At 37.9% G+C, this 25,418-nt stretch overlaps 1 protein-coding gene across 50 annotated transcripts in view; it reads left to right on the forward strand.

Annotated features, from left to right (window-relative positions):
* The window catches only part of TTN (titin), a 268,613-nt gene that overhangs the window by 178,263 nt on the left and 64,932 nt on the right, over nucleotides 1–25,418 (forward strand). For all 50 annotated transcript variants that reach the window (XM_040441698.1, XM_040441725.1, XM_040441731.1 and 47 more), the window contains 46 exons: nucleotides 140–418; nucleotides 501–909; nucleotides 2,543–2,667; nucleotides 2,770–3,036; nucleotides 3,176–3,445; nucleotides 3,530–3,832; nucleotides 3,931–4,233; nucleotides 4,320–4,507; nucleotides 5,079–5,193; nucleotides 5,292–5,576; nucleotides 5,659–5,810; nucleotides 6,151–6,298; nucleotides 6,533–6,710; nucleotides 6,804–6,925; nucleotides 7,013–7,300; nucleotides 7,446–7,742; nucleotides 7,837–8,023; nucleotides 8,130–8,245; nucleotides 8,341–8,640; nucleotides 8,794–9,093; nucleotides 9,225–9,330; nucleotides 9,427–9,623; nucleotides 9,706–10,011; nucleotides 10,096–10,374; nucleotides 10,459–10,758; nucleotides 10,861–11,163; nucleotides 11,268–11,642; nucleotides 11,773–12,075; nucleotides 12,186–12,485; nucleotides 12,891–13,187; nucleotides 14,281–14,565; nucleotides 14,664–14,957; nucleotides 15,046–15,345; nucleotides 15,433–15,741; nucleotides 15,824–16,014; nucleotides 16,588–17,017; nucleotides 20,031–20,339; nucleotides 20,432–20,580; nucleotides 20,747–20,779; nucleotides 21,060–21,189; nucleotides 21,382–21,681; nucleotides 21,797–22,114; nucleotides 22,208–22,504; nucleotides 22,640–22,939; nucleotides 24,668–24,982; nucleotides 25,076–25,224. In XM_040441698.1, the coding sequence (XP_040297632.1) occupies nucleotides 140–418; nucleotides 501–909; nucleotides 2,543–2,667; nucleotides 2,770–3,036; nucleotides 3,176–3,445; nucleotides 3,530–3,832; nucleotides 3,931–4,233; nucleotides 4,320–4,507; nucleotides 5,079–5,193; nucleotides 5,292–5,576; nucleotides 5,659–5,810; nucleotides 6,151–6,298; nucleotides 6,533–6,710; nucleotides 6,804–6,925; nucleotides 7,013–7,300; nucleotides 7,446–7,742; nucleotides 7,837–8,023; nucleotides 8,130–8,245; nucleotides 8,341–8,640; nucleotides 8,794–9,093; nucleotides 9,225–9,330; nucleotides 9,427–9,623; nucleotides 9,706–10,011; nucleotides 10,096–10,374; nucleotides 10,459–10,758; nucleotides 10,861–11,163; nucleotides 11,268–11,642; nucleotides 11,773–12,075; nucleotides 12,186–12,485; nucleotides 12,891–13,187; nucleotides 14,281–14,565; nucleotides 14,664–14,957; nucleotides 15,046–15,345; nucleotides 15,433–15,741; nucleotides 15,824–16,014; nucleotides 16,588–17,017; nucleotides 20,031–20,339; nucleotides 20,432–20,580; nucleotides 20,747–20,779; nucleotides 21,060–21,189; nucleotides 21,382–21,681; nucleotides 21,797–22,114; nucleotides 22,208–22,504; nucleotides 22,640–22,939; nucleotides 24,668–24,982; nucleotides 25,076–25,224 (11,507 nt within the window). The remainder of the gene's footprint in view (nucleotides 1–139; nucleotides 419–500; nucleotides 910–2,542; nucleotides 2,668–2,769; nucleotides 3,037–3,175; nucleotides 3,446–3,529; nucleotides 3,833–3,930; nucleotides 4,234–4,319; nucleotides 4,508–5,078; nucleotides 5,194–5,291; nucleotides 5,577–5,658; nucleotides 5,811–6,150; nucleotides 6,299–6,532; nucleotides 6,711–6,803; nucleotides 6,926–7,012; nucleotides 7,301–7,445; nucleotides 7,743–7,836; nucleotides 8,024–8,129; nucleotides 8,246–8,340; nucleotides 8,641–8,793; nucleotides 9,094–9,224; nucleotides 9,331–9,426; nucleotides 9,624–9,705; nucleotides 10,012–10,095; nucleotides 10,375–10,458; nucleotides 10,759–10,860; nucleotides 11,164–11,267; nucleotides 11,643–11,772; nucleotides 12,076–12,185; nucleotides 12,486–12,890; nucleotides 13,188–14,280; nucleotides 14,566–14,663; nucleotides 14,958–15,045; nucleotides 15,346–15,432; nucleotides 15,742–15,823; nucleotides 16,015–16,587; nucleotides 17,018–20,030; nucleotides 20,340–20,431; nucleotides 20,581–20,746; nucleotides 20,780–21,059; nucleotides 21,190–21,381; nucleotides 21,682–21,796; nucleotides 22,115–22,207; nucleotides 22,505–22,639; nucleotides 22,940–24,667; nucleotides 24,983–25,075; nucleotides 25,225–25,418) is intronic.

Below are 25,418 nucleotides of genomic sequence, written 5' to 3' on the forward strand. Positions count from 1 at the left end.
GTAGTGAAGAGATTAGGAGATGTTAGGTTACAGTCCAATGTACTGTGCACGGTCTACCCAAAAAACGCGGCTTATCATATCTATATATCATGCTTACCCACTTTAGGATGCGTATAACACTAAATGTTTTTATTTGCAGAGAGACTCAGGATAATAACTCCTGTTAAGGACCAACAAGTTAAAGAAGGACAAGAACTTGTATTTAACTGTGAAGTTAACACAGAAGGGGCCAAAGCCAAATGGTTTAAGAATGATGAAGCAATATTTGATAGTCCCAAATACATCATGGTACACAAAGATTTAGTTTATACTCTTAGAATAAGAGATGCTCAGCTAGATGACCAAGCAACTTACACAGTACAACTGAGTAACCACAGAGGTGAACATGTAAAGTCTTCTGGAAGTTTAACTGTTTTAGGTAAGTATAGTGAGCATTACTTCAACTGGTCTTCCTTAAATCGGATTTCTTTAAGTTAGATGATTTTTCTGTCTTATTTTAGAAGAGGATTTGAGGATAGTTGAGCCTATTGAAGATATCGAGACAATGGAGAACAAATCAGTCACTTTCTGCTGCAAAGTCAATCGTCCTAATGCAACAGTCACATGGATGAAAAATGGTCAAGAAGTTGTTTTGGACAGAAGAATTTTGTACAAAGTTGACAAATACAAACATTCTCTGATTATCAAAGACTGTGGCTTTATTGATGAAGGCGAATACACTGTCATTGCTGGACAAGACAAGGCAGTAGCAGAGCTTTTAATCACAGAAGCTCCAGCAGATTTTGTACAACATCTACAAGACCAAACTGTTATTGAATTTGAGGATGCAGTTTTCACTTGCCAGCTCTCCAAAGAGAAAGCAGCAGTAAAATGGTATAGGAATGGTCGGGAACTTAGAGAAAACAAAAAGTAAGAAGATTGTACATTTTATGTGAATAATACTTAATTTTATTATAATTAGTGCTGAGCAAAGCAAAGCATTCGAAGCGGAATTCTGTCCGAAGTTTAGGAAAACTTCTATTCACATTGAATCGGAATTTCCTTGTGATTTCTGGTAACGAATTCGGTTTTCCTAAAATGCAGAGAGCCACAGATAGCCATCCCCTGTGATGTCAAAGCCCTATAAAAACCCTCATTCCACGTGGTCTACGCCATTGTCCTGTGAGCTAAGCATAGGTTGAGACGTGGCAAGCACTTATGAGCTAGGGACAGTGTTGCTGAAACCGATTAATAAAAGAATACTGGAGAGGGAGAGTGCAGAGAAAGAGCAGGGAGACTTATGCTGTGTCAGTTTTATTTATTTATTCCTACATTTACTTATACCTAGATCAGCCATAAACTAAGATAAGTAATTCAATAACAATAAGATGGAAGCCTTTATTATTGCACTGCCAGCATGCCAACCAATACCATCCAGTCTGCACCCTTTAAGGGGACCAGGTCCTAATGATGACCATACTCATCTTTTGCTAGCTTTACTTCTTTCATATCATCCTTTAAAGTCTCCACGTCCTAGAAAAGTCAGCAAAATGCAGAGAGAGGAGGAACTGAATGTTCCTGATGACTAGAGATGAGCGAATTTTTCAAAAGTTTGATTTGGCTGATTCGCCAAATTTTACCCAAAATTCTCTTTGTGACGAATTACTCCATCACAAAGCGCATTTTTTTTTGTAAGTAGGTAAGTAGTGGGTGCAATGACAGGGAGCTGCGATAGCGCCGCCCCCCCCCCCCCCCCCGGTATTGTTTCCCTCAGATGCCACGTTCATACATGATTGAGGCATCTGAAAACAGTGTGAAACATAAACAAAATAATTTAATCCAACTTTCCGCGTCCATTTGCTCATGGCGGATCGCCAAGCGCCATCTTGCTTGAAGATCTGGCGGAAAATCTCACGCGGCGCGAGATTACATCATCATGCCGGCCGACGGGACGTATGACGGGATTTCGGCCGAGATCTTCAATCAAGATGGCGGCGGAAATTCGACTTCGAGGCGAATCAAATTTATCCTGAAATTCGGATCGAATTCCACTTCGTGGGATTCGATTCGCTTATCTCTACTCATGACATATTCTCATCGCTATTAGATGATGTGACAAAGGAGGAAAAGCAGATGGCAGATGAAGGGTTCCCACCGGTAGGGCAGGAGAGCACTGGGGTTGTTGAAGTGGGTACCGCCCCTGTTTAAAGGTGCATTAAAGGTGCCAAACAGGCATTAACAATGAAGAAGGACTATACAGTGAGTCTTCATTATTAAATGAAAGGCAGCTGCAGGCTAATTACCCACACGGCTCTTCACCGCAGCATGGCCACAACCCACCAGCTGCACGGCTGCTCCGTATGGCTGTACCCTAAGACAGAGTGGCCTGGGTATACGATTTATAGCAATTTGTGACAAATTAATTTGTCACAAATCGAACTTCTTGTGGAACTTCGAAGTGGCCAAATCAAATTTCTCAAATTTCTCTCTAATCATAATGTATGAGTAACATCACTTGTCATGCCTTTTGTATATATTATATTATATATTTTTTTCCCTTTAGATACCAATTTGAGAAAGATGGAAGCCTCCATAGACTTATCATTAAAGACTGCAGACCAGAAGATGAATGTGAATATTCATGCGGCGTTGATGAAAGGAAATCCAGGGCTAGACTTTTTGTTGAAGGTACACATATAATCATTATTACTCCAGTTGTTTCCAAAAAGACAAATACTCATATTGCATTTATCTTATTCTGATTTAAAATGTTGCTTTTTTTTTATTTAGAAATTCCAATTGAGATCATTAGGCCTCCACTTGATGTCTTCGAAGCACCAGGCTCAGATGTCATCTTTGAGGCTGAGCTTAACAAGGATAGAGTTGAAGTAAAATGGTTGAGAAACAACATGATCATTGTCCAGGGAGACAAACATCAAATGATGAGTGAAGGAAAAGTTCACAGAATGCAAGTGTGTGAAATCAGACCTCGTGATCAGGGTGAATACAGATTTATTGCTAAAGATAAAGAAGCAAGAGCAAAACTTGAGTTAGCAGGTACAGTAATATTTTTTACAGGTACACCCTGATAAAATTAATTGTATTTAACTACAAATAGACTGAATCTTCAAGTTTGATGTAAAGAAGCAGAAGTAAACATAACTAAACTGTATTTACTACATTTTATCATCAACAGCTGTACCAAAGATCAAGACAGCAGACCAGAACATTGTGATTGATGCTGGCAAGCCACTTACAATGTCTGTACCATATGATGCCTATCCGAAAGCAGAAGCTGAATGGCGTAGGGGAGATGAAACTTTGCCTGACATATATGTTGACACTACAGCAAATAACACAAGCTTTAGAATCCCTGAAACAAAGAAAGCTGACAAAGGGCATTATACAATCATTCTTCATAACAAACATGGCAAAGCAGAGGCACATATCAATTTAGATGTAATTGGTAAGTTATATTTGAAGTCCACTATAACTTCTTATTTCTTTCAATTAATTTATTAATAAAAAAAATGTTTACAAAAAACTTCAGATGTTCCCGGACCTGTTAGAAATCTTGAAGTTGTTGACACATTTGATGGAGAAGTCAGCCTGGCTTGGGAAGAACCAGAGAGTGATGGTGGTAGTAAAATCACTGGTTACATCATTGAAAGAAGAGACATTAAGCGCAAGACTTGGGTTCTTGTGACTGACCATGCAGATAGCTGTGAATACACAGTTACTGGACTTCAAAAAGGTGGTGTGGAATATCTCTTCCGTGTCAGTGCAAAGAACAGAGTTGGTGCTGGAGAACCAGTAGAAACAGATAAACCTGTTGAAGCCAAGAGCAAGTTTGGTAAGCATTACACATCAGTTGTGCAAGACAGATTATATATATATATATTGTTATATTTAGATTTATATGGAAATAATATACATTATTACATTTTACAGATGTTCCAGGACCTCCTTTGAATGTAGATGTTTGTGATGTCAATCGCTTCGGTGCATCACTGACCTGGGAACCACCAGAGTACGATGGTGGATCTGAAATAACAGCATACATTATTGAACTGCGTGACAGAGCTTCAATTAAATGGGACACTGCCATGATTACTAAACCGGATGAGCTGGGAGCTACTCTTAATGATGTTGTAGAGAACAAGGAATACATTTTCAGAGTGAGAGCTGAAAATGTAGCTGGAGTTGGCAAACCAAGTGCCGCAACACGTGCTGTAAAGATCAGGGATCCCATCGGTATGCCGATACTAATAGTTGATGTAACTTTAGCCAAACTTTTAGGAGTCTAAGACAACTAAAACAATGTTAAATTCTCTTAATAGAAAAACCAAGTCCTCCTATCAACCTTACTCATTCTAAACAAACAAAGGAATCGGTTCAGCTTACATGGGAACCACCTCTGCAAGATGGAGGAAGCCCAGTATTAGGCTATATCATTGAAAGATCTGAAGAAGGCACAGACAAGTGGATTCGTTGTAACATGAGACTTGCACCTGATCTTACATACAAGGTATGTTCATAGAGATATTCATTAAAACAAAGCTCCTTTTCTAAATATAAACAAGAATAAGTTTTACTTTTAAAGGTTACCTAACCAATTTTGTGGGCAGACAGATTTCTGCAGATAGTTACATAGTTAATGTGGTGGAAAAAATACATAAGTCTATCAAGTTCAACCAAAGGATAGGTGGGGATGTGAATTTTAGGAGCAGTGAGACCAGAGTTTTACATATTTTTATAAACATTAATGTAATTTACTTTTAAGAATTTATATAGGCCCTTTTTAAAACTGCCCACTGTTCCTGTTGTGACCACGTCCTGGGGTAGACTATTCCACAGATTTATCGTTCTTACAGTAAAGAAGTCTTGACGCCTCTGGAGACTGAACTTTTTCTTTTCCAGATAGAGACAGTGCCCCCTTGTCTTTTGAAAGAGCTTTACCTGGAACAGCTTTTCACCATATATTTTGTATGACCCATTTATGTATTTGTATAGGTTAATCATGCCCCCCTTAGATGTTTCTTCTAAAGACTAAATAAATTTAATCCATACTTATAATCAGTTTTTTTTTTTTACACTAGGTAACTGGCTTGAAGCAAGGGAGAAAATATTACTATAGGGTCTCTGCAGAGAATGCTGCTGGCATATCAGATCCTACAGAAAGCCTAGGGCCACTCACAGCAGATGATCCTCACTGTGAGTATCAAATTTTTTACCCAACTTTAATTTATTAATATGGTTAATACATAAATGCATTAACATGTGGAATTAATGATTTTTTTTCTTTTCTTTAGCACCACCTACCATGGACTTAAGTGCATTCAAAGACGGCCTTGAAGTAATCGTTCCTGAACCACTTAAAATACATGTACCCATCACTGGCTACCCAACTCCCACAGCAGTATGGTCAGTGAATGGTACAGTCTTGGAAAGCAACGAACGTGTTAAGATAGATACTACTGCAACTTTTGCAGAGCTTATTATTTCTCCAAGTGAACGTCCCGACAAAGGAATTTATACATTAGAACTTCAAAATACTGTGGGTTCAATGTCTGGAGAAATTAATGTTAATGTTATTGGTAAGTGGTGATAGATTTTATTATGTAATAAGTCCAGAGAAAACATGATTTTGTTCTTACTAATTGTTGAAACTTTTCCTAGCTCGTCCAAGTGCTCCAAGAGAGCTAAAGGTTGGTGACCTCACAAGAAGCACTGTTAATCTGTCATGGGAAACCCCTGAGAATGATGGAGGCAGTCCATTGACTGGATACCTTATAGAGAAACGAGAAGTTAACCGCAAGACTTGGGCTAGGGTAAGTATGAGCTAAAATTTATTTAATGAACATTTTATTAATGACTTCGATGGAAGACCAATATTTGGGTAGATCTATTTTAAATTCTGTTTTGAATGTTTAGTATTATTTAATATTATGCTCATGTACGACATGTAGAGTCAAACCTACAGCCATAAGCTTAATTTTGGGCCGGCTTCATTCCAGAAAGTTTTATTCATTGTTTATGCAGGTAAATTATAAAAAACTAAATTTGATTGACTATACTCAATCTTTTAAGGATAACTATTTTTTAAAATGGTTTGCATTATTTACCATTAAAATACAAAAACATTTTGATGGTTCTTTTATTCTGTCTCAGGTCGTAGAAAATGTCCTTGATCAGGAATTCACTGTCTCCGACCTTATTCAAGGCAGAGAATATCTATTCCGTGTTTCAGCTTGTAATAAGTGTGGACCAGGAGAACCTGCATACATTGATGAACCAGTAAACATGTCTGCTCCAGCAAGTAAGTGTTTTTTTATTATATTATTATCAGAATATCAATATACTGAAATATAGATCTAAATATACAGTATATAAACTTAGTATCCTATTATAGAAACAACAAACCTACAGCAGTTAAAGCTTAGCTTCCAGTATTTAAATTCAGAGACTGTGCAATTTTGCTAGCACATAGTGTATAGTTTTAAAAAATATATATTTTAGTCACCAAACGGTTTACTTGCTTCTTTTACCACAGCCGTTCCTGACCCACCTGAAAATGTTAAATGGAGAGATCCAACTTCTAAGGGAATTTTCCTCACATGGGAACCACCCAAGTATGATGGGGGCTCACGCATCAAGGGTTATCTGGTGGAGAAATGCCAACGTGGAACTGACAAATGGGAGATTTGTGGTGATTCTGTTATTGAAACTAAGTGAGTTTGATCTTTGTTAGGAGGAGGTTTAAAGAAGAATGTTAGAAATCCATTTATTTTATCTGTAACATGGAAAATGTACTTGCTTCACAGGTTTCAAGTGGACAATCTCACAGAAGGTCAATGGTATGCATACCGCGTAAAAGCACTCAATAGACTCGGTGCCAGTAAACCAAGCAAGCCAACAGATGAAATCCTTGCTACAGATCCTAAAGGTAGTTGATATTCGTAACATTTAACATTTAAATATTTAAAACACAATGCTACATGTTTTAACACACTTTTCCCCTTTATTAATACAGAGGCACCTGAAATCTTCTTGGATGTGAAACTGATTGCAGGCATAACAGTAAAGGCTGGAACCAAAATTGAACTACCAGCTACAATTACTGGGAAACCCGAACCTAAGGTTAAATGGAACAAAGCTGACTCTATGCTAAGAGTGGACAAGCGAGTTACTATTGAATCAAAACCTGGACATTCTACAGTTATAATTACAGAAAGTACAAGAAGTGACTCTGGCACCTACATAATAGAAGCAGTAAATATCTCTGGCAGAGCTACAGCAGTTGTGGAAGTGAATGTTTTAGGTACAAATTATGTTTTGTTGTTTGATTTGCTTTAATTTAATAAAAAAAAACTGTCTGAAATGCAACTCTACTTTTAGAATACCTGTTTGTTTAAGAATGTTTTCTTATAGTTGCACCACTTAATATATATATTTTATACACACAGATAAACCTGGCCCTCCAGCTGCATTTGATATTTCTGAGATTACTAATGAATCTTGTGTACTGACCTGGAATCCTCCAAGAGACGATGGTGGCTCAAGGATTACCAACTACATTCTGGAACAAAGAGCAGGGGACAGTGAAATCTGGCACAAACTGTCATCAACAATTAAAGAGACTCGATTTAAGGCTGCAAAACTTACTCCTCTCAAGGAATACATTTTCAGAGTCAGTGCTGAAAATATGTATGGTATTGGAGAGCCTGTACAATCTATCTCCATCATTGCCAAGTATTCCTTTGGTAAGGGAAAACGTTCCTGCTTTATCCACAAAATTCTGATGATTTGTACAATTAGTGGAATATTATAATTTTTAATCTTGATTCTGTTTTACAGATCCACCTGGACCACCAACTCGCCTTGTACCTACTGATATTACAAAAGACTCAGTGACTTTGTCATGGAATGAGCCTGATGAAGATGGTGGAAGTCCAATAACTGGATATTGGGTTGAAAAACTCGATCCTGAAACTGGAAAATGGGTCAGATGCAACAAAACTCCAGTTAAAGAGCCCACATATAGGTAAGCAAGTCATATTAACATTTTTACAGATTATCATTCTCATTTCTGTAAATAACCATATATCAGTAAGCTGCAATATATGTTTACCTATACGTATCTTTAACAGAGTTAAAGGTCTTACAAACAAAAAGAAGTATCAGTTCCGAGTTTTGGCAGAAAATCTTGCTGGTACTGGAAAACCAAGTAAAGAGACTGAACCCATCTTAATAAAAGATCCAATTGGTATGCCATTTACATATAAAATTATGCCAGCATGGTATTAGTAATTATTATGAAAGTAACATTATTATTAACCTACATCGTGTTCTTTTATATAGATCCACCATGGCCCCCCGGCAAACCAACTGTCAAAGATGTTGCTAAAACATCCGCATTCCTGAACTGGATGAAGCCAGAGCATGATGGTGGTGCCAAGATAGACTCCTATGTTATTGAGCTGTTGAAGACTGGAACTGATGAATGGGTTAGAGTGGCAGATGGCATTCCAACCACAGAACACTTTTTAAAAGGCCTCATGGAAAAGCAAGAGTACTCATTTAGAGTAAGAGCCGTAAACAAAGCTGGAGAAAGCGAGCCTAGCGAGCCAAGTGATCCAGTACTCTGCAAAGAAAGACTTAGTAAGTTGTGCATACAGAGCTGTAGAAAAACCTTGTCAATGTAGTAGGCTGAGTTTAGCTCTTAGTAATGTATGTAGCAATCTGCCTGTACATTGCAATTTATTGTATGTAAATGTTCTGCTAATTATGATTTTCTTTTATTTAATATTTTAGATCCTCCTTCTCCACCTCGTTGGCTGGAGGTTATGAACATAGGTAAGAATGTAGCAGACCTTAAATGGACTGCTCCTGAAAAAGACGGAGGCTCTCCAATCACCAACTACATTGTTGAAAAGAGAGATGTTAGACGCAAAGGCTGGCAGACAGTGGACACAACAGTTAAGGACACTAAATGTTCGGTGACCCCGCTTTCTGAAGGTTCCTTATATGTGTTCCGTGTGGCTGCTGAGAATGCAGTGGGACAGAGTGACTATTGTGAACTGGAAGACTCAGTGTTGGCCAAAGATACATTCAGTAAGTTATTTTTTCTAATAATCAGTGACAGTATAATGTTACTGTTTAATTTATGCTCATGGGTCATTACTGTCTTGAAAATACAATTTTCACAGCATACAGTTTCTTTAACATCCATATTGTATTTGCAGCTACCCCTGGACCACCTTATGCTCTCACAGTAGTTGATGTAACAAAGAGACATGTTGAATTAAAATGGGAAGCACCCAAAAATGATGGTGGAAGGCCCATACAGAGGTAACATATACATAGAGAGCAAATCCATAGACTATATGCATATGATGCTGGGGTGATGTGCAAAACCATGGAACACTTGTGTTTTATTTTAAACAGATATGTTATTGAAAAGAAAGAGAAACTGGCCACACGCTGGGTGAAAGCTGGAAGGACTTCTGGACCGGACTGTAACTTCAGAGTAACAGATGTTATTGAAGGCACAGAAGTTCAGTTCCAGGTTCGTGCAGAAAATGAAGCTGGTGTTGGTCACCCAAGTGAACCTACAGATATGTTGGCAATTGAAGATCCAACAAGTAAGTAAACACTCAAATAATTTAAATAAATATCTTTACATTAGGATATGGGAATGATCCTTTATGGTTCAAATTGTTTTAGGTCCTCCATCACCTCCTCTTGAGTTACATGTTACTGATGCAAGCAGAAACCACATCTCTATTGCTTGGAAGCCTCCAGAGAAAAATGGTGGTAGCCCAATCATTGGCTATCATATTGAGGCATGCCCAGCAGGCACTGAAAAGTGGATGAGAATCAATTCCCGACCAGTTAAAGACCTGAAGTACAAAGCTGAAGATGGCATTATTCCTGATAAAGAATATGTCCTCCGTGTTAGGGCTGTCAATGCTATTGGCACTAGTGATCCATCGGAAATTTCAGAGAATGTGTTTGCCAAGGATCCTGACTGTAAGTATATTGTTCAGATTGTATATCATCTAATACAGAAATAAAGTTGTCTAATAAATCACATGTATATCTTTTCTATTACAGGTAACCCCACTATTGATCTAAAAACCAAGGACATTGTAGTTGTGGAAGGAGAAAAATTAACTATCCCTGTGCCATTCAGAGCAGTTCCAATACCAACTATCAGTTGGCATAAGGATGGCAAAGAAATGAAAATTGCAGACAGAGTGTCATCCAAGAGTGATCACATATCGGCCACGCTAGATATATCTAATGTTGTACATGCAGATGCTGGAGTCTATACTATCACACTGGAAAACAAAATAGGATCAACTACAGGATCCATCAATGTTAAAGTCATAGGTAGATATTGATAATGTTGTATTATGTGCTGACTAATTATCAAAAAACAAAATTTTTTTCACTGTGCATATTTATATTGTACAGGTTTGCCCGGACAATGCAAGGACATAAAAGCTACAGATGTTACCAAGAATACTTGCAAAGTTTCTTGGGAGCCACCAGAATATGATGGTGGAACACCTATACTGCATTATGTCCTAGAGCGCAGAGAAGCTGGAAGAAGAACTTACACACCAGTGATGTCAGGGGAAAACAAATTAACATGGAATGTTAAAGATCTGATACCCAATGGAGAATACTATTTCAGAGTCAAGGCTGTAAATAAAATTGGTGGAGGGGAATATCTTGAACTCAGAAACCCCATCATTGCAGAGGATGCAAAACGTAAGTTATTGCATCACTACAGATAATAACAGGACATGGATTTCTTTTTTATTCTAAGAGTTTTGTATGATTTTGATTGTTCATTTTAATGCTATGTTACAGAAAGACCAGATCCACCTGTAGATCTTGATACCCACAATCCCACTTCAAAGTCCATTACCCTGACGTGGAAACCTCCCCAGTATGATGGAGGATGCAAGATAATGGGATATATTATTGAGAAGATTGCCAAAGGTGGTGAAAAATGGGAACGATGCAATGACTCTCTTGTTCCAGTACTTACTTACACTGTGAAAGGCTTGGAAGAAGGAAAAGAGTATCAGTATCGTGTACGTGCAGAAAATGCTGCAGGAATTAGTGAACCTTCCCGAGTCAGCCCAGGAATTAAAGCTGTAGATCCAATGGGTGAGCAAAGAGCATTTGCAATAAACATAAGGAAAAGAACAAGCATTAAATGTGTTCAATTGGAAGTGTTTCATTAACAAATTGTCATTTATACTTTTTATCAGATCCTCCAAAAGTGTTCCTTGCGGGCAGTTTACAATCTGGACTTTCGGTCAGACAAGGAGATGATATTGTACTAGATGCACATATAACTGGATCGCCATATCCAACAATTACTTGGCTTAGGGATGATGAAGTAATTAGGCCAGAAGAGATAAAGAAACGGGTGCAAAAAATTGTTCCTCGAAGGAAAAAAGAAGCTGTTGTGGATGAACCATTCCATCTTTCTTTGCCAGAGCGTTTAACTGTTGACAACAGTAGAAAAGGAGAATCTGAATTGTCTGCCAGAGATTCCTTACGAGCTGATCATGGCATATTTACAATTAAGGTTGAAAATGACCATGGCTTTGCAAAAGCTTCATGTGAAGTAAATGTATTGGGTAAGCAAAAAAGTAATGTGTTCCTCAATTATGTTAAAGACAAATCACATCCAAGTTGAGAATTTCCTAATTAACTATTTCATGAGTTTTATTATAAGTATGAGCATTTATGTTCTTTTTTACTTTTCAGATGTACCAGGTCCTCCAGTGAACTTTACTTTTGACGAAGTGAGGAAGAATTCTGTTATATGCCAATGGGAACCTCCCTTGGATGATGGTGGCAGTGAAATCTTAAACTACATATTGGAGAAGAAAGATAATTCAAAAGCTGAGATTGGATGGGTTATCGTAACATCTACATTAAGGCACTGCAAATACCCAGTCACCAAACTTATTGAGGACAAAGAATATATCTTCCGTGTTACAGCTGAAAACAGATTTGGCCAAGGACCACCATGCGTCTCTCAACCTCTTCTAGCTAAAGATCCATTTAGTAAGTTGTCTTTGCCAAGTGAAATTGTTTTAAATTATTCTAAATATATGATATAGATTTATTTATATTAAAGAAAAATCATATAATATATACATTGTTTGAATTCACAGCTCCACCTGATGCACCAGATAAGCCTGAAGTTGAAGATGTTACAGCCAACAGTATGCTAGTCAAGTGGAAGGAACCCAAAGACAATGGAAGCCCAATATTGGGATACTGGATTGAGAAACGTGAAATAAACAGTACTCACTGGGCTCGTGTTAACAGGAACCTTCTAAATGCACTTGAAGTGAGAGCTGAAGGCCTTTTGGAGGGCCTTACATACATTTTTAGAGTGTGTGCAGAAAATGCGGGAGGAGTTGGAAAGTTCAGTGTTCCTTCTGATCCAAAGACTGCTCAAGACCCAATATGTAAGTAACACATCATGCAGACTACAGGCCCCTATACATATTAGACTATTGTTGGTCAAACCTGTTGATGGGACCAGCCAACCACCTACTGCCAGGGGCTCCTGACACTTCCCTGACAAATAATAATGGGGAAGGGAATGATCATGTGCAATGAATGTCAACACCTGATCCTTTTATTCTCCCAGAAGCTAAGCCTCCACCAAAGGAGATGCTTGCTGTAGGCTTTCTCCCATCTCTCCATTAAAAATACATACACACTTGGTATGGAGGATTTGGGAGAGATAGCTGTTGGCTGAGCAAGCATTTGGCCAACGTTTATTGAAAATGTATGGGAGTCTTTATGCATATACCGTTTATGCATATAAAACTTACTTATCATCTTGTATCTTCTTATTTCATCATTAGTGCCTCCAGGACCACCAATTCCAAGAATTGTTGATACAAGCTCATCAGCTATCGAATTAGAATGGGATCCTCCTCTATACAATGGTGGTGGAGAAATTGTAGGCTACTTTGTTGATAAACAGCTCATGGGCAGCAATGAATGGTCTCGCTGTATGGACCGGCCAATTAAAATTCGTAAATACACTGTAAAAGGCATTAGAGAAGGTGCAGACTACAAAGTTCGTGTGAGTGCTGTAAATGCAGCTGGTGAAGGTCCTCCAGGCGTAACAGAGCCAATTACAGTTCTTGAACCACAAGGTATATTTTTCATTGCATAATCAATATACAGTGATGATCAAGACATGTGTTTTACATTTCCTTAACAGTATATTTTTTTTTTTGTATTTAAATATCTTTATTGCTTTTCTTACATATAAACAATATAAAAAAGATATCTGGTCACAGAGAATAGACACGTTTGACAGGTACATTTAAACAATGTGTTACTTTGGTACTAGGCAACGTACATACATACAGAGTCATCTAGATCGAAGGATGCCCTAAATTAATGTCAATTCTCTGTCGCACATATCAAAACCAAAAACCGCCCCCCCCCCCCCCAAATCCCAGAACCCCCCCTCCATTCCCTCCCAACATACCTGGCCTGGTATGGCCGCCACGAGGGGCGATAGGGCGCTCATGTCCCTCTCCAGGGTATTTCACAAACCTACATAGGGGCAAATCCAATTTAGTGTGGACTAATTGTAATGTTTATTTATAATTTTTTATTATTTATTATTATTTTTTTTAAAATTATTATTATTTAACGGTGGTGGAAAGTTTATTTGTTTATATTAGGGCTTGGCCACAGAGAATGGGGGGTCATCAGTTCCAGTCAGGATACCTCGTCGCGCCACCTGCCCTGTCTATGAACCTATTTCTGAGATATAGCTCATCCCACGCCGTTTCATACGTTCAAAGTTTGTTACTCTTGTCATTAAGCTTTGCCATTCATTTATTGTTGGCGATCTATCTTTCACCCATTGTCTCAAGATTATTACCTTAGCCAATAGAAATCCCTTCAGCCAGTAGACCTGTTCTTTTTTTGTAGTTTTATTTTTATACTCGGGGGGGAGAAGTCCAAGCACCACTACTTGGATGGTTAGAGGGGGGCTATTCCCGCTTAGTGCCGCCATCTCCTGGAATATACTGCCCCAAAAGGTCTTGATAACTGGGCAATCCCACAGCATATGTACATACCCTGCAGCTACAAGAGAGCATTTCATGCAACTGAATTCTTGTCCCTTATTACTATACATTTTAGATAAAAGACTCGGGGTAACATATAAACGGTGTATTATTTTGAATTGTGTCAACAGTATATTTAATGTCTTGTTATTTTCATTTGTAGAACCTCCAGTCATTGAATTAGACCTTTCTGTAAGAGACGGTATTCAGATTTTGGCTGGGCAGACTCTAAACATTCCTGCCACCGTTTTTGGACGCCCTGCTCCGAAAATTGAATGGTCTATAGAAGAGGGTGAACTGAATAAAGAAAAGGCTGAGATAGTTAATGAAAGAAATTCTTCTGTACTTACTATTGTCAATGCAGAAAGAAAGGACCATGGAAGATATATTATCACTGCCAGCAATGCAAGTGGTACCAAATCTGCTGCAACTCGAGTTGAGATCTTTGGTAATGAAATGTTGTTTGTGAATAGTTATAATAGCATTACATTGTAGTTTTTTTTTTAAATGAACTGAATAATTTTGACAATGTGATTTCTTTCTCAGATGTTCCTGGGCCAGTAACTGAACTGAAGCCAGTTGTTGTTAATAGAAAAATGGCTCTTCTTAACTGGTCTGATCCACTTGATGATGGCGGAAGTGACATCACTGGCTTCATAATTGAAAGAAAGGATGCCAAAGCACATATTTGGAGACAACCAATAGAAACAGAGCGATCTAAATGTGATATTACAGGTCTTCTGGAAGGACAAGAATATATGTTCCGTGTCATTTGCAAGAATAAATTTGGTTGTGGCCCCCCTGTTGATCTGGGACCAATTCTTGCTGTTGATCCCCAAGGTAAATTTAAAAAGTAGAGATGATGTTGTTATATATATTTCTTCACATGAAATGTGATAATCTGACATTGTAATACTTTCCCCTGTAGGCCCCCCTGGTTCACCTGAAAGATTCACCTATACCGAGAGAACTAAGTCAAGTATAACACTTGATTGGAAAGCTCCACGTAATGATGGTGGTAGCCCTGTTATAGGTTATATTATTGAAAAGAGACGACATGATGCCACTGAGTTTGAGAGATGCAACAAGAGACTATGCCCAGACACATCATTTTTGGTAGAAAATCTTGCAGAACTGCACATGTATGAATTCCGTGCTAAAGCTGTTAATGATATAGGAGAAAGTGAACCATCTTTACCTCTCAATGTGGTCATTCAGGATGATGAAGGTATTTTTCAGATATAAAAACACATAATAATGTATAACTTTCTAATGATTTGTCAGTACTTTAATTTATTTCCTATACATTTTTTAGTTGCACCCAACATCACTCTTCGCTTAGCTGTTAGAGGTGACACAATTAAAGTTAAGGCAGGAGAGCCTGTGAACATTCCAGCTGAAGTAACTGGTCTGCCAATGCCAAAGATAGAATGGTCTAAAAATGAAGTTGTAATTGAAAAAACAACCCCAAACTTGAAGATTGCCAAACAAGAAGTTTCAAGAAGTGAAGCCAAGTCAGAAGTCATCATAGCAAGTGCAGAAAGGAGTGATAAAGGAACCTACACAATTACAGCTTCCAACCGTCTTGGTTCAGCTTACCGCTCTGTTAATGTTGAAGTATATGGTATGCATTTAGTTTTGTTCTCGATAGACATATTTACAGTTTGCCCAATTTAAGACACTAACTAACTATTTTGCTCTAACAGATCGTCCTTCACCTCCAAGAAATCTTGCAGTTACTGACATCAAAGCTGAATCCTGTTATTTGATATGGGATGCACCTGTAGACAATGGTGGAAGTGAAATTACAAATTATATCATTGACAAACGTGATGCAAGCAAGAAGAAATCTGAATGGGAAGAAGTGTCTAACATTGTAGTTGATAGGAGATATGGGGTAATTTGCTATCAACTATTTGAATATGATCACTAACATTTAAAGCTATATTTGAATAACACTATATCAGTTAAAATACACCAAGTATAATAAATTAAATTTAAGCCATATAGCTGGTAGCAAAGATTATTGTGGTTTGATTCAGGGGCGGACTGGGAACTTAAAGTGGCCTTGGAAAAAATACTAAAAGTGGCCCCGTTTTGTAGTTGGGTCCAAATTGATGGAAGGCAAGGCCATTATACCATCCCAACAGAGCCAAATACCACAGTCCCTCACAAAATACTGCCAGCAGCACAAAATACATCCCCAAAAACTTCCACTGGCCGGCCATGAGGAGGGCCCAGACGGTCCCCTGGGCATCAGCCCACCGGGAAATTTCCCTGTAAGGTCTATGGCCAATCCGCCCCTGGCTTGATTTATTAAATTGTACATATTTTCTCACAACCATCATACATATCATCAACTATTATTACATTACATGCTACTAGATGCTATATTCCATTGAGAAAACAGTAAATGTGAGAGTCACCCATTATGTATATCATTAATTACACATTTTATCAATTCTTTTAGGTGTGGAAGCTTACCACTAATGGAGAATATCAATTCAGAATTAGAGCAGTTAACAAATATGGCATTAGTAATGACTGTTTGTCAGACAAGGTTGTCATAAAGGATCCATTTGGTCTTCCTGGTGCTCCTAAAAAACCCAAAGTTTCTGACTGCACCAGATCCTCAATGTTGGTGTCCTGGGAGCCTCCACTGGACAATGGTGGATCTCCAATTACTGGATATTGGCTTGAAAAGAGAGAAGTTGGTGGTGTATATTGGGGTCGTGTGAACAGAGCTCCAGTAACAAAACCTGCTGTAAAAGGCCTAGAATTCAATGTATTGCGCTTAATTGAAGGTGTGGAATACCAATTCCGGGTTATGGCAATAAATGCTGCTGGAGTAGGCCCTCCAAGTGAACCATCAGACCCTGCTAAGGCTGTAGATCCAATCTGTAAGTATAAATCACATAAGCGCAATGCTTTATTATACAGTATAATGTCCATAAGATATACAACATAAATGTGGCAAAAATGGTGAACCTAACATAGATGGTAGATATAGCGTACTAACGCATTTTACAATTTCATCAAATACATTAGGTAAAACAGTTACATAGTTAAGTTACATAGTTAATACGGTTGAAAAAAGACATATGTCCATCAAGTTCAACCAAGGGATAGTTGGAGATGCGAATCCCAAAACGAATCGAGACTCAGATTTCTACACGTTTTCATAAGCATTAATGTTTTTTACTTTTAAGAATTTGTCTAAACCCTTTTTGAAACGGTCTACTGTTCCTGCTGTGACCACGTCCTGAGGAAGTCTATTCCACAGCTTCACAATTCTTACATTAAAGAAGCTTTGACGCTTCCGGAGACTGAACTTTTTCCTCTCCAATCGGAGGCAGTGCCCCCTTGTCTTTTGAGCGCATTTTACATGGTACAGCTTTTCACCGTATATTTTTTTGTATGGCCCATTTATATATTTGTATAGGTTAATCATGTCCCCCCCCTTAGACGTCTCTTCTCAAGACTAAATAAATTCAATTGTTTAATCTTTCTTCATAACTAAGACCCTCCATTTCCCTTATGAGTTTAGTCGCTCTCCTCTGTAGTTTTTCCAGCTGCAGTGCGTCCTTTCTATGTACTGGTGCCCAGAACTGAAATGCATATTCCAGATGAGGCCGCACCAACGCTTTGTAAAGTGGTAATATTACATCACTGCCCGACGAGTCCATGCCTCGTTTAATGCCATTTAATGGCCGTAGAAGCAGCTGATTGACATTGTGTGCTGCAATTTAATCTACCATCCACAAGGACACCCAAATCCTTCTCTATAAGTGACTCTCCCAGTACTACATCACCTAGGACATATGAGGCACAGAGATTATTACTACCAAGATGCATAACTTTACATTTGTCCACATTGAACCTCATTTGCCAAGTTGATGCCCAATCACTCAGAGTTTTCAAGTCAGCTTGTAGTTTATAGATATCTTCAATAGACTACACAGTACTACACAGCTTAGTGGGATCTGCAAAAATATATATGGTGCTATTAATCCCATCCTGGATATCATTAATAAATAAATTAAATAATAAAGGGCCCAGCACTGAACCTTGGGGTACACCAGTTATAACCTGGGACCATTCTGAATATGAATAATTGACCACAACTCTGGACACGGTCCTTAAGCCAGTTTTTAATCCAATTACAAACAATACTTTCCAAGCCTATAGACCTTACTTTACCTATTAAGCGTCTATGAGGGACAGTATCAGAAGCCTTTGCAAAATCCAGAAACGCTACATCCACAGCCACCCCTCTGTCCAGACTACTATTCACCTCCTCATAAAAACAAATCAGACTAGTCTGACAAATTCTGTCCTTGGTAAACCCATGCTGGTTATCACTTATAATATTATTTATAGTCACATACTCCTGTATATAGTCCCTTAAGAGTCCTTCAAAATGTTTCCCACAACAGAAGTTAAACTAACTGGTCTATAATTACCTGTGGAGGACCTTGATCCTTTTTTGAATATGGGCACCACGTTTGCCTTGCACCAATCACTTTGCAATGTACCAGTACCTAGAGAATCTTTAAAAATTATAAACAGGGGCACAGTAATGACTGAACTGAGCTATTTAAGCACTCTTAAGTGTAATCCATCTGGACCCGGAGCCTTGTTGACATTAACCCTATTTAACTTCTTTTGGACCATATCTACAGTTAGCCAATTGAGTATATCACTGGATGTACTAACAGCCCCAGCACCACAGAGCTAAAAAACCTATTTAGGAACTCTGCCTTTTCCTTATCTTCATTGACTACCCCTCTTTACCATTTTTTAGGGCACCTACCTGCTCAGACCTAGGTTTTTTAGCATTTATATATTTAAAAAACTTTTTGGGATTTGTTTTGCTTTCTTTTGCTACCTGCTGTTCATTTTGTATGTTTGCAAATTTTATCTCCTTTTTGCAGATTTTATTAAGCCCTTTGTAATCTTCAAACGCTACAGCTGACCCCTCATATTTGTATTTTTTAAATGCCCTCTTCTTATCTTTTATTGCCCTTTTTACAGTAGCTGTAAGCCATGGGGGGTTTGATTTTAGCCGTTTATACTTGTTACCTAAAGAATAAAAAAAATTGTGCAATTACTCTATGTGGATTTGAAGCTCTCCCATTTATCCTCAGTATTATTATGTGACAATAGCTGCTCCCAGTCTATGCCCTGAAATGCTGCCCTCAACCCAGGGAAATTTGCCTTTTTGAAATTTAGTGTCTTTGCTCTGCCTGACAGAGTTTGCTTTTTATAGTTTAGGGGGAATATAATTATATTGTGGTCACTATTACCTAGTGTTTCTCGAACAGTAACATTACCAACAAGCTCTGCATCATTAGAAATTACCAGATCTAACAGAGCATCGCCCCTAGTGTGAGCTTCTACAAACTGGTCAATAAAGTGGAATTTTCTCCCCTTTGCGGTTGAGGCAGAACCATGACCCCAGTCAATATCTGGGAAGTTAAAATCTCCCATTATGACCACTGTACCAGATAGTGATGGTGAAATGCACTTCTAAAGGGCAGTGTGAGGTCCCTAGTTGTGATGACATCCCACATGTACATGTAGGTGCTACCTGTAATAAATATGTGGTTGCCTCCATATCAACTGCAGCTTGGGGGCTTAGAAATGAAACAGGAACTAAGAAATGAAAACAGTTACCAGAGCAAAGAAGGCTATGATGTTAGATTTTTCTTATGGGTAGAATCAGTTTATAAGGAATATAAAAATGTCAATGCAAACAATTAATTGAGAATTGGCTATTTGAATGACTAAATAATCTCAAAAGTAGGAAAAGCAGCTCCACAGCGATGATGTGCCACTTTTACACTTTCTCTTGTAATTTTGACTACATCACTTCAATGTAAACTTATAACATATTTGTGCCTATTTCAACAGATGTCCCTGGTGCACCATCATGCCCAGATTTAAAGGATAAAACCAAGTCAAGTGTTAAACTTGCCTGGAAGAAACCAGACAAAGATGGCGGTAGTCCAATTAAGGGCTACATTGTTGAAATGCAGGAAGAGGGCAGTTCAGACTGGAAAAAGGTTAATGAACCTGACAAGCTTTTCCCTACCTGTGAGTGTGTGGTTCCAAATCTTCAGGAGCTCAAGAAATACAGATTCAGAGTCAAGGCAGTTAATGCTGCTGGTGAATCTGAACCAAGTCTTGCAACTGGCGAAATACCAGTAAAGGAAATACAAGGTAAAACATAACTACAGTACATGTTGTTTAGCGCATAATTTTTTTCTTCTCTAAGATTAAAAGTAAAAACTTACTGAATTTATTTCTTGCAGAGGAGCCTGATATCTCAATTGACTTGAAATCTCAAGACTTTTTGAATGTTCGTGCTGGGTCCGCAATTAGAATTTCAGCTGTAATTAGTGGTCGTCCAGTACCCAAAACATCATGGGAGTTTGAAGGAGCAGCGAAGAAAGAGATAAAGGTAAGATGTTGTAGAAATGTGTCTTCTTTACATATGTTAAGCTTATATAGATGTTTCATTATCTGTATAAATTAATGTCTTTATTTTTAAAATAGTCCTTGACTTTATTATATATTTAGATAAGCACTGACAATTTTATCATTGTTTATTATTCATACAATTTTAGGATCAAGTACACAATATTCCAGTGGATTCTCAGGTATGTAGATGGCATTTGGTTCTATTGTATTGCTTATCATGAACCAGAATAATGTAGATGTATATACCCATGTAATGTAACCATTAAAACTAATGAGGTCAATTACAATGGGGCTTGAATAAATTTATCATACAGTATATAATTACAAATAAATGAAAATAATGAAAATAAATTATAAGAATACATTTTTATAATTAAAATAATAATAATGATAATAATAATAATAGAGAGAGAGAGCTATTGAATGTTTTAACTTAGTTTTGTTAACCTTCATTTTCAGGTTGAGGCAACTGACTCTACTTCGGTTCTAATTATTCCTGAATCCAACAGAGAACACACTGGAAAATACAGTATCACAGCAAAGAATAAAGCTGGACAAAAAACAGTCAATGTCAGAGTAAATGTTTTGGGTAAGACTATGCAAATATAGTTCAATATGTGTACTATATGAGCTGGATATGGATATGTTAACAACCAATCAGATTTCGTTCTCAGATCTGCACTTAAACTGAAATCATGTTCATTCATAAATTCAACACTAGCATGTTTTGTTGGAATATTATTTTTAATCAACATAAAAACAATGTGTATGTTGATTTCAGATGCCCCAGGACCAATAAAGGATCTCAAAGTTAGTGACGTGACAAGATCCACTGCTAAGCTTTCATGGAAAGCCCCTGATAATGATGGTGGAGATAGAATTAAAAACTACATTATTGAAAAGAAAACAGTTGAAAGCAAATCATGGAGTAAGGTGGCTACAGATTGTGCAGGAACTTCATATACTGTTCCAGACCTCATTGATGGACAGGAATACTTCTTCAGAGTAACAGCAGAGAATAGATTTGGCACTGGACCTCCTATTGCAACAATTCAAAGGACAAGGGCAAGAGACCCAATACGTAAGTCTTAGGCAGTATTCTTGCTTTGAATACAATTTCATCCCTAACATAACAATTTTACTAAAACACTGTTAATATTTATAGTGGTAATAATATTTTTGTTCTTACTTTAAAGATCCCCCTGAACCACCTACAAGGCTAAAAGCTGGTCTTGTGACAAAGAATTCAGTGGCATTAACTTGGAGGCCACCACAGAATGATGGTGGTGCACCTGTGACTCATTATATAATTGAGCGCTTACTCTGGGATCCAACTGGAGAAGGCAAAGAAACCTGGAAGCAGTGTAATAAACGGGATGTAGAAGAAACAAAATTCACAGTTGAAGACTTAAAAGAAGGAGCTGAATATGAATTCCGTGTCAGAGCTGTAAATGAGGCTGGACAGAGCAAACCATCATCAACTGTAGGTCCTGTTGTGGTGAAAGACCAGACTTGTAAGTAGGCTACTTGAACAGGATATCTACATTTATTATATTTCATCATAGCTTTATATTATATTTCATAACTTAATCTCACCTTTGATTAAGGCCCACCATCTATTGAACTCAAAGAATTTTTGGAGGCAGAAGAGGGAACAGATATCAGCATTGTTGCAAAGATAAAGGGTGTTCCTTTCCCAACACTGAAATGGTATAAAGCACTACCAAATAAGCCTGATGATAAAACACCAGTTCAGTATGATCAACATGTTAACAAAGTTGTGGGTGAAAATGACTGCACTTTACTGATTCATCAGTCTCGTAGAAATGATACTGCTTTGTATACTTTGATAGCAGAAAACAACTTGGGATCAGATTCAAAGGAAATGCGATTGAATGTCCTAGGTAATTATACAAACATTTAACATTCTGTGGTAGTATCATATTTAATGTATTGTAATTTAAATATCTTCATAAGCAATTATTTGTCTTTTATTAGATAGGCAATTTATTAAAATTACAATTTCTTACTTTAAATAGGACGTCCTGGACCACCAGTAGGACCAATTAAATTTGAATCAATTACTGCTGAGACTATGACTTTGGCTTGGTTGCCTCCAAAAGATGATGGAGGCTCTAAAATTACAAACTATGTAATTGAGAAAAGAGAAGCAAACAGGAAAATATGGGCCCCAGTGACCAAAGATGTTAAAGAGTGTATATACACCATACCAAAACTGGTGGAAGGTCATGAATATGTGTTTCGTATTATGGCTCAGAATAAGTATGGTGTCGGTCTTCCGCTTGATAGTGAACCTGAAACAGCAAGGAATCTGTACTGTAAGTTTTGTGTATTTGAATCTTCTAAAGCAATGTTTAGGGATGAGCAAATCGACTTCGGATAAAATGTCTGAAGTCGATTCGTATAAAACTTTGTTCTAATACTGTACGGAGCAGGAGCTCCGTACAGTATTAGAATGTATTGTCTCTGATGAGCCAAAGTTATTACTTTGCAAAGTCTTGCGAGACTTTGCATAATAACTTCAGAAATTGATTTATACTGTAAAAAAACATTTCCTGAACTTACATAGTACATAATACATACATAAGGCCTGTTATCCTGCAAGTTGATCCAGAGGAAGGCAAAAAACCCTGTGAGGTAGAAGCCAATTTTCTCCACTTTAGGGGAATAAAAAATTCCTTCCCGACTCCAATCATGCAATCAGAATAACTCCCTGGATCAACGACCCCTCTCTAGTAGCTATAGCCTGTAATATTATTAAGCTCCAGAAATACGTCCAGGCCCCTCTTGAATTCCTTTATTGTACTCACCATCACCACCTCCTCAGGCAGAGAGTTCCATAGTCTCACTGCTCTTACCGTAAAGAATCCTCTTCTATGTTTGTGTACAAACCTTCTTTCCTCCAGACGCAGAGGATGTCCCCTCGTCACAGTCACAGTCCTGGGGATAAATAGCTGATGGGATAGATCTCTGTACTGACCCCTGATATATTTATACATATTAATTAGATCTCCCCTCAGTCATCTTTTTTCTAAAGTGAATAACCCTAATTTTGATAATCTTTCAGGGTACTGTAGTTGCCCCATTCCAGTTATTACTTTAGTTGCCCTCCTCTGAACCCTCTATAGCTCTGCTATGTCTGCCTTGTTTACAGGAGCCCAGAACTGTACACAGTACTCCATGTGTGGTCTGACTAGCGATTTGTAAAGTGGTAGGACTATGTTCATATCACGGGAATCTATGCCCCTTTTGATGCAACCCATTATCTTGTTGGCCTTGGCAGCAGCTGCCTGACACTGGTTTTTGCTGCTTAGTTTGCTGTTTATTAAAATTCCTAGATCCTTTTCCATGTCAGTGTTACCGAGTGTTTTACCATTTAGTATGTACGGGTGACTTGCATTTTTCCTTCCCATGTGCATAACCTTACATTTATCAGTGTTAAACCTCATCTGACACTTATCTGCCCAAGCCTCCAATCTATCCAGATCCCTCTGTAGTAGTATACTGTCCTCATCAGTGTAAATTACTTTACACAGTTTAGTGTCATCTGCGAAAATTGATACTTTACTATGCAAGCCTTCTACTAGATCATTAATAAATATATTGAAGAGAATAGGGCCCAATACTGACCCCTGAGGTACTCCGCTAGTGACAGTGACCCAATCTGAGTGTGTACCGTTAATAACCACCCTCTGTTTTCTATCACTCAGCCAGTTACTTACCCACATACAGATGTTTTCTCCCAGTCCGAGCATTCTCATTTTATATACTAACCTTTTATGCGGTACAGTGTCAAATGCTTTGGAGAAGTCCAGATATACGATATCCATTGATTCGCCGCTGTCAAGTCTAGAACTTACCTCCTCATAGAAACTGATTAAATTTGGGTTCGGTTCCAAGGTACCCTGCTACACTGCTCCGTACAGTATTAGAAAGTAGTTTTATGCGAATCGACTTCGGATGTTTCATCCGAAGTCGATTCGCTCATCCCTAGCAATGTTTGAACTGATGCAATTAATAAGATAATATATTTTATGTTCCCACAGCTGTTCCTGGACAGTGTGATAAACCTTCAGTCAGTAGCGTTACACGAGATTCCATGACTGTCAACTGGGAAGAACCAGAATATGATGGTGGATCACCAGTGACAGGTTACTGGCTGGAAGTTAAAGAGACAACAGGAAAGAGATGGAAGAGAGTTAACCGGGATCCCATCAAAATTATGACACTGGGTGTTTCTCACCAAGTGACAGGACTTTTTGAAGGATATGACTATCAGTTTAGGGTTCTTGCTATTAATGCAGCTGGTGTTGGACCTCCAAGTCTACCATCTGATCCAGTTACTGCTAGAGATCCTATTTGTGAGTACAATAGGTTAACACATATACTAAGCAACAAGAGACTGCTATAAATATACATTTTTTGATCATTTACACATAATATATCATCCTTAGCTCCACCTGGACCACCAATTCCAAAGGTTACAGACTGGACTAAGTCTACAGCTGATCTAGAATGGATTCCACCATCTAAAGATGGAGGCTCTCCAATTACTGGATACTTTGTGGAATACAAAGAAGAAGGAAAAGAGGAATGGGAAAAGGTTTGTACAAAAATGTATTAGTATTAATATTTTAGGAATAACAATTGTCTAAACCACATTTTATTCAATAAGTCTAGTTCTGTTTATTTGTGCATCCTTTACCATTTTTACTAACATAAATTTAATAAAGGATATAAAATTATATTGGTGTTTGGACTTCCAGCATTGCATAACTAAGTAGAAATATACATATT

Source organism: Bufo bufo, chromosome 7, assembly GCF_905171765.1.
Source record: "Bufo bufo chromosome 7, aBufBuf1.1, whole genome shotgun sequence".
NCBI classification, from domain to species: Eukaryota; Metazoa; Chordata; class Amphibia; order Anura; family Bufonidae; genus Bufo; species Bufo bufo.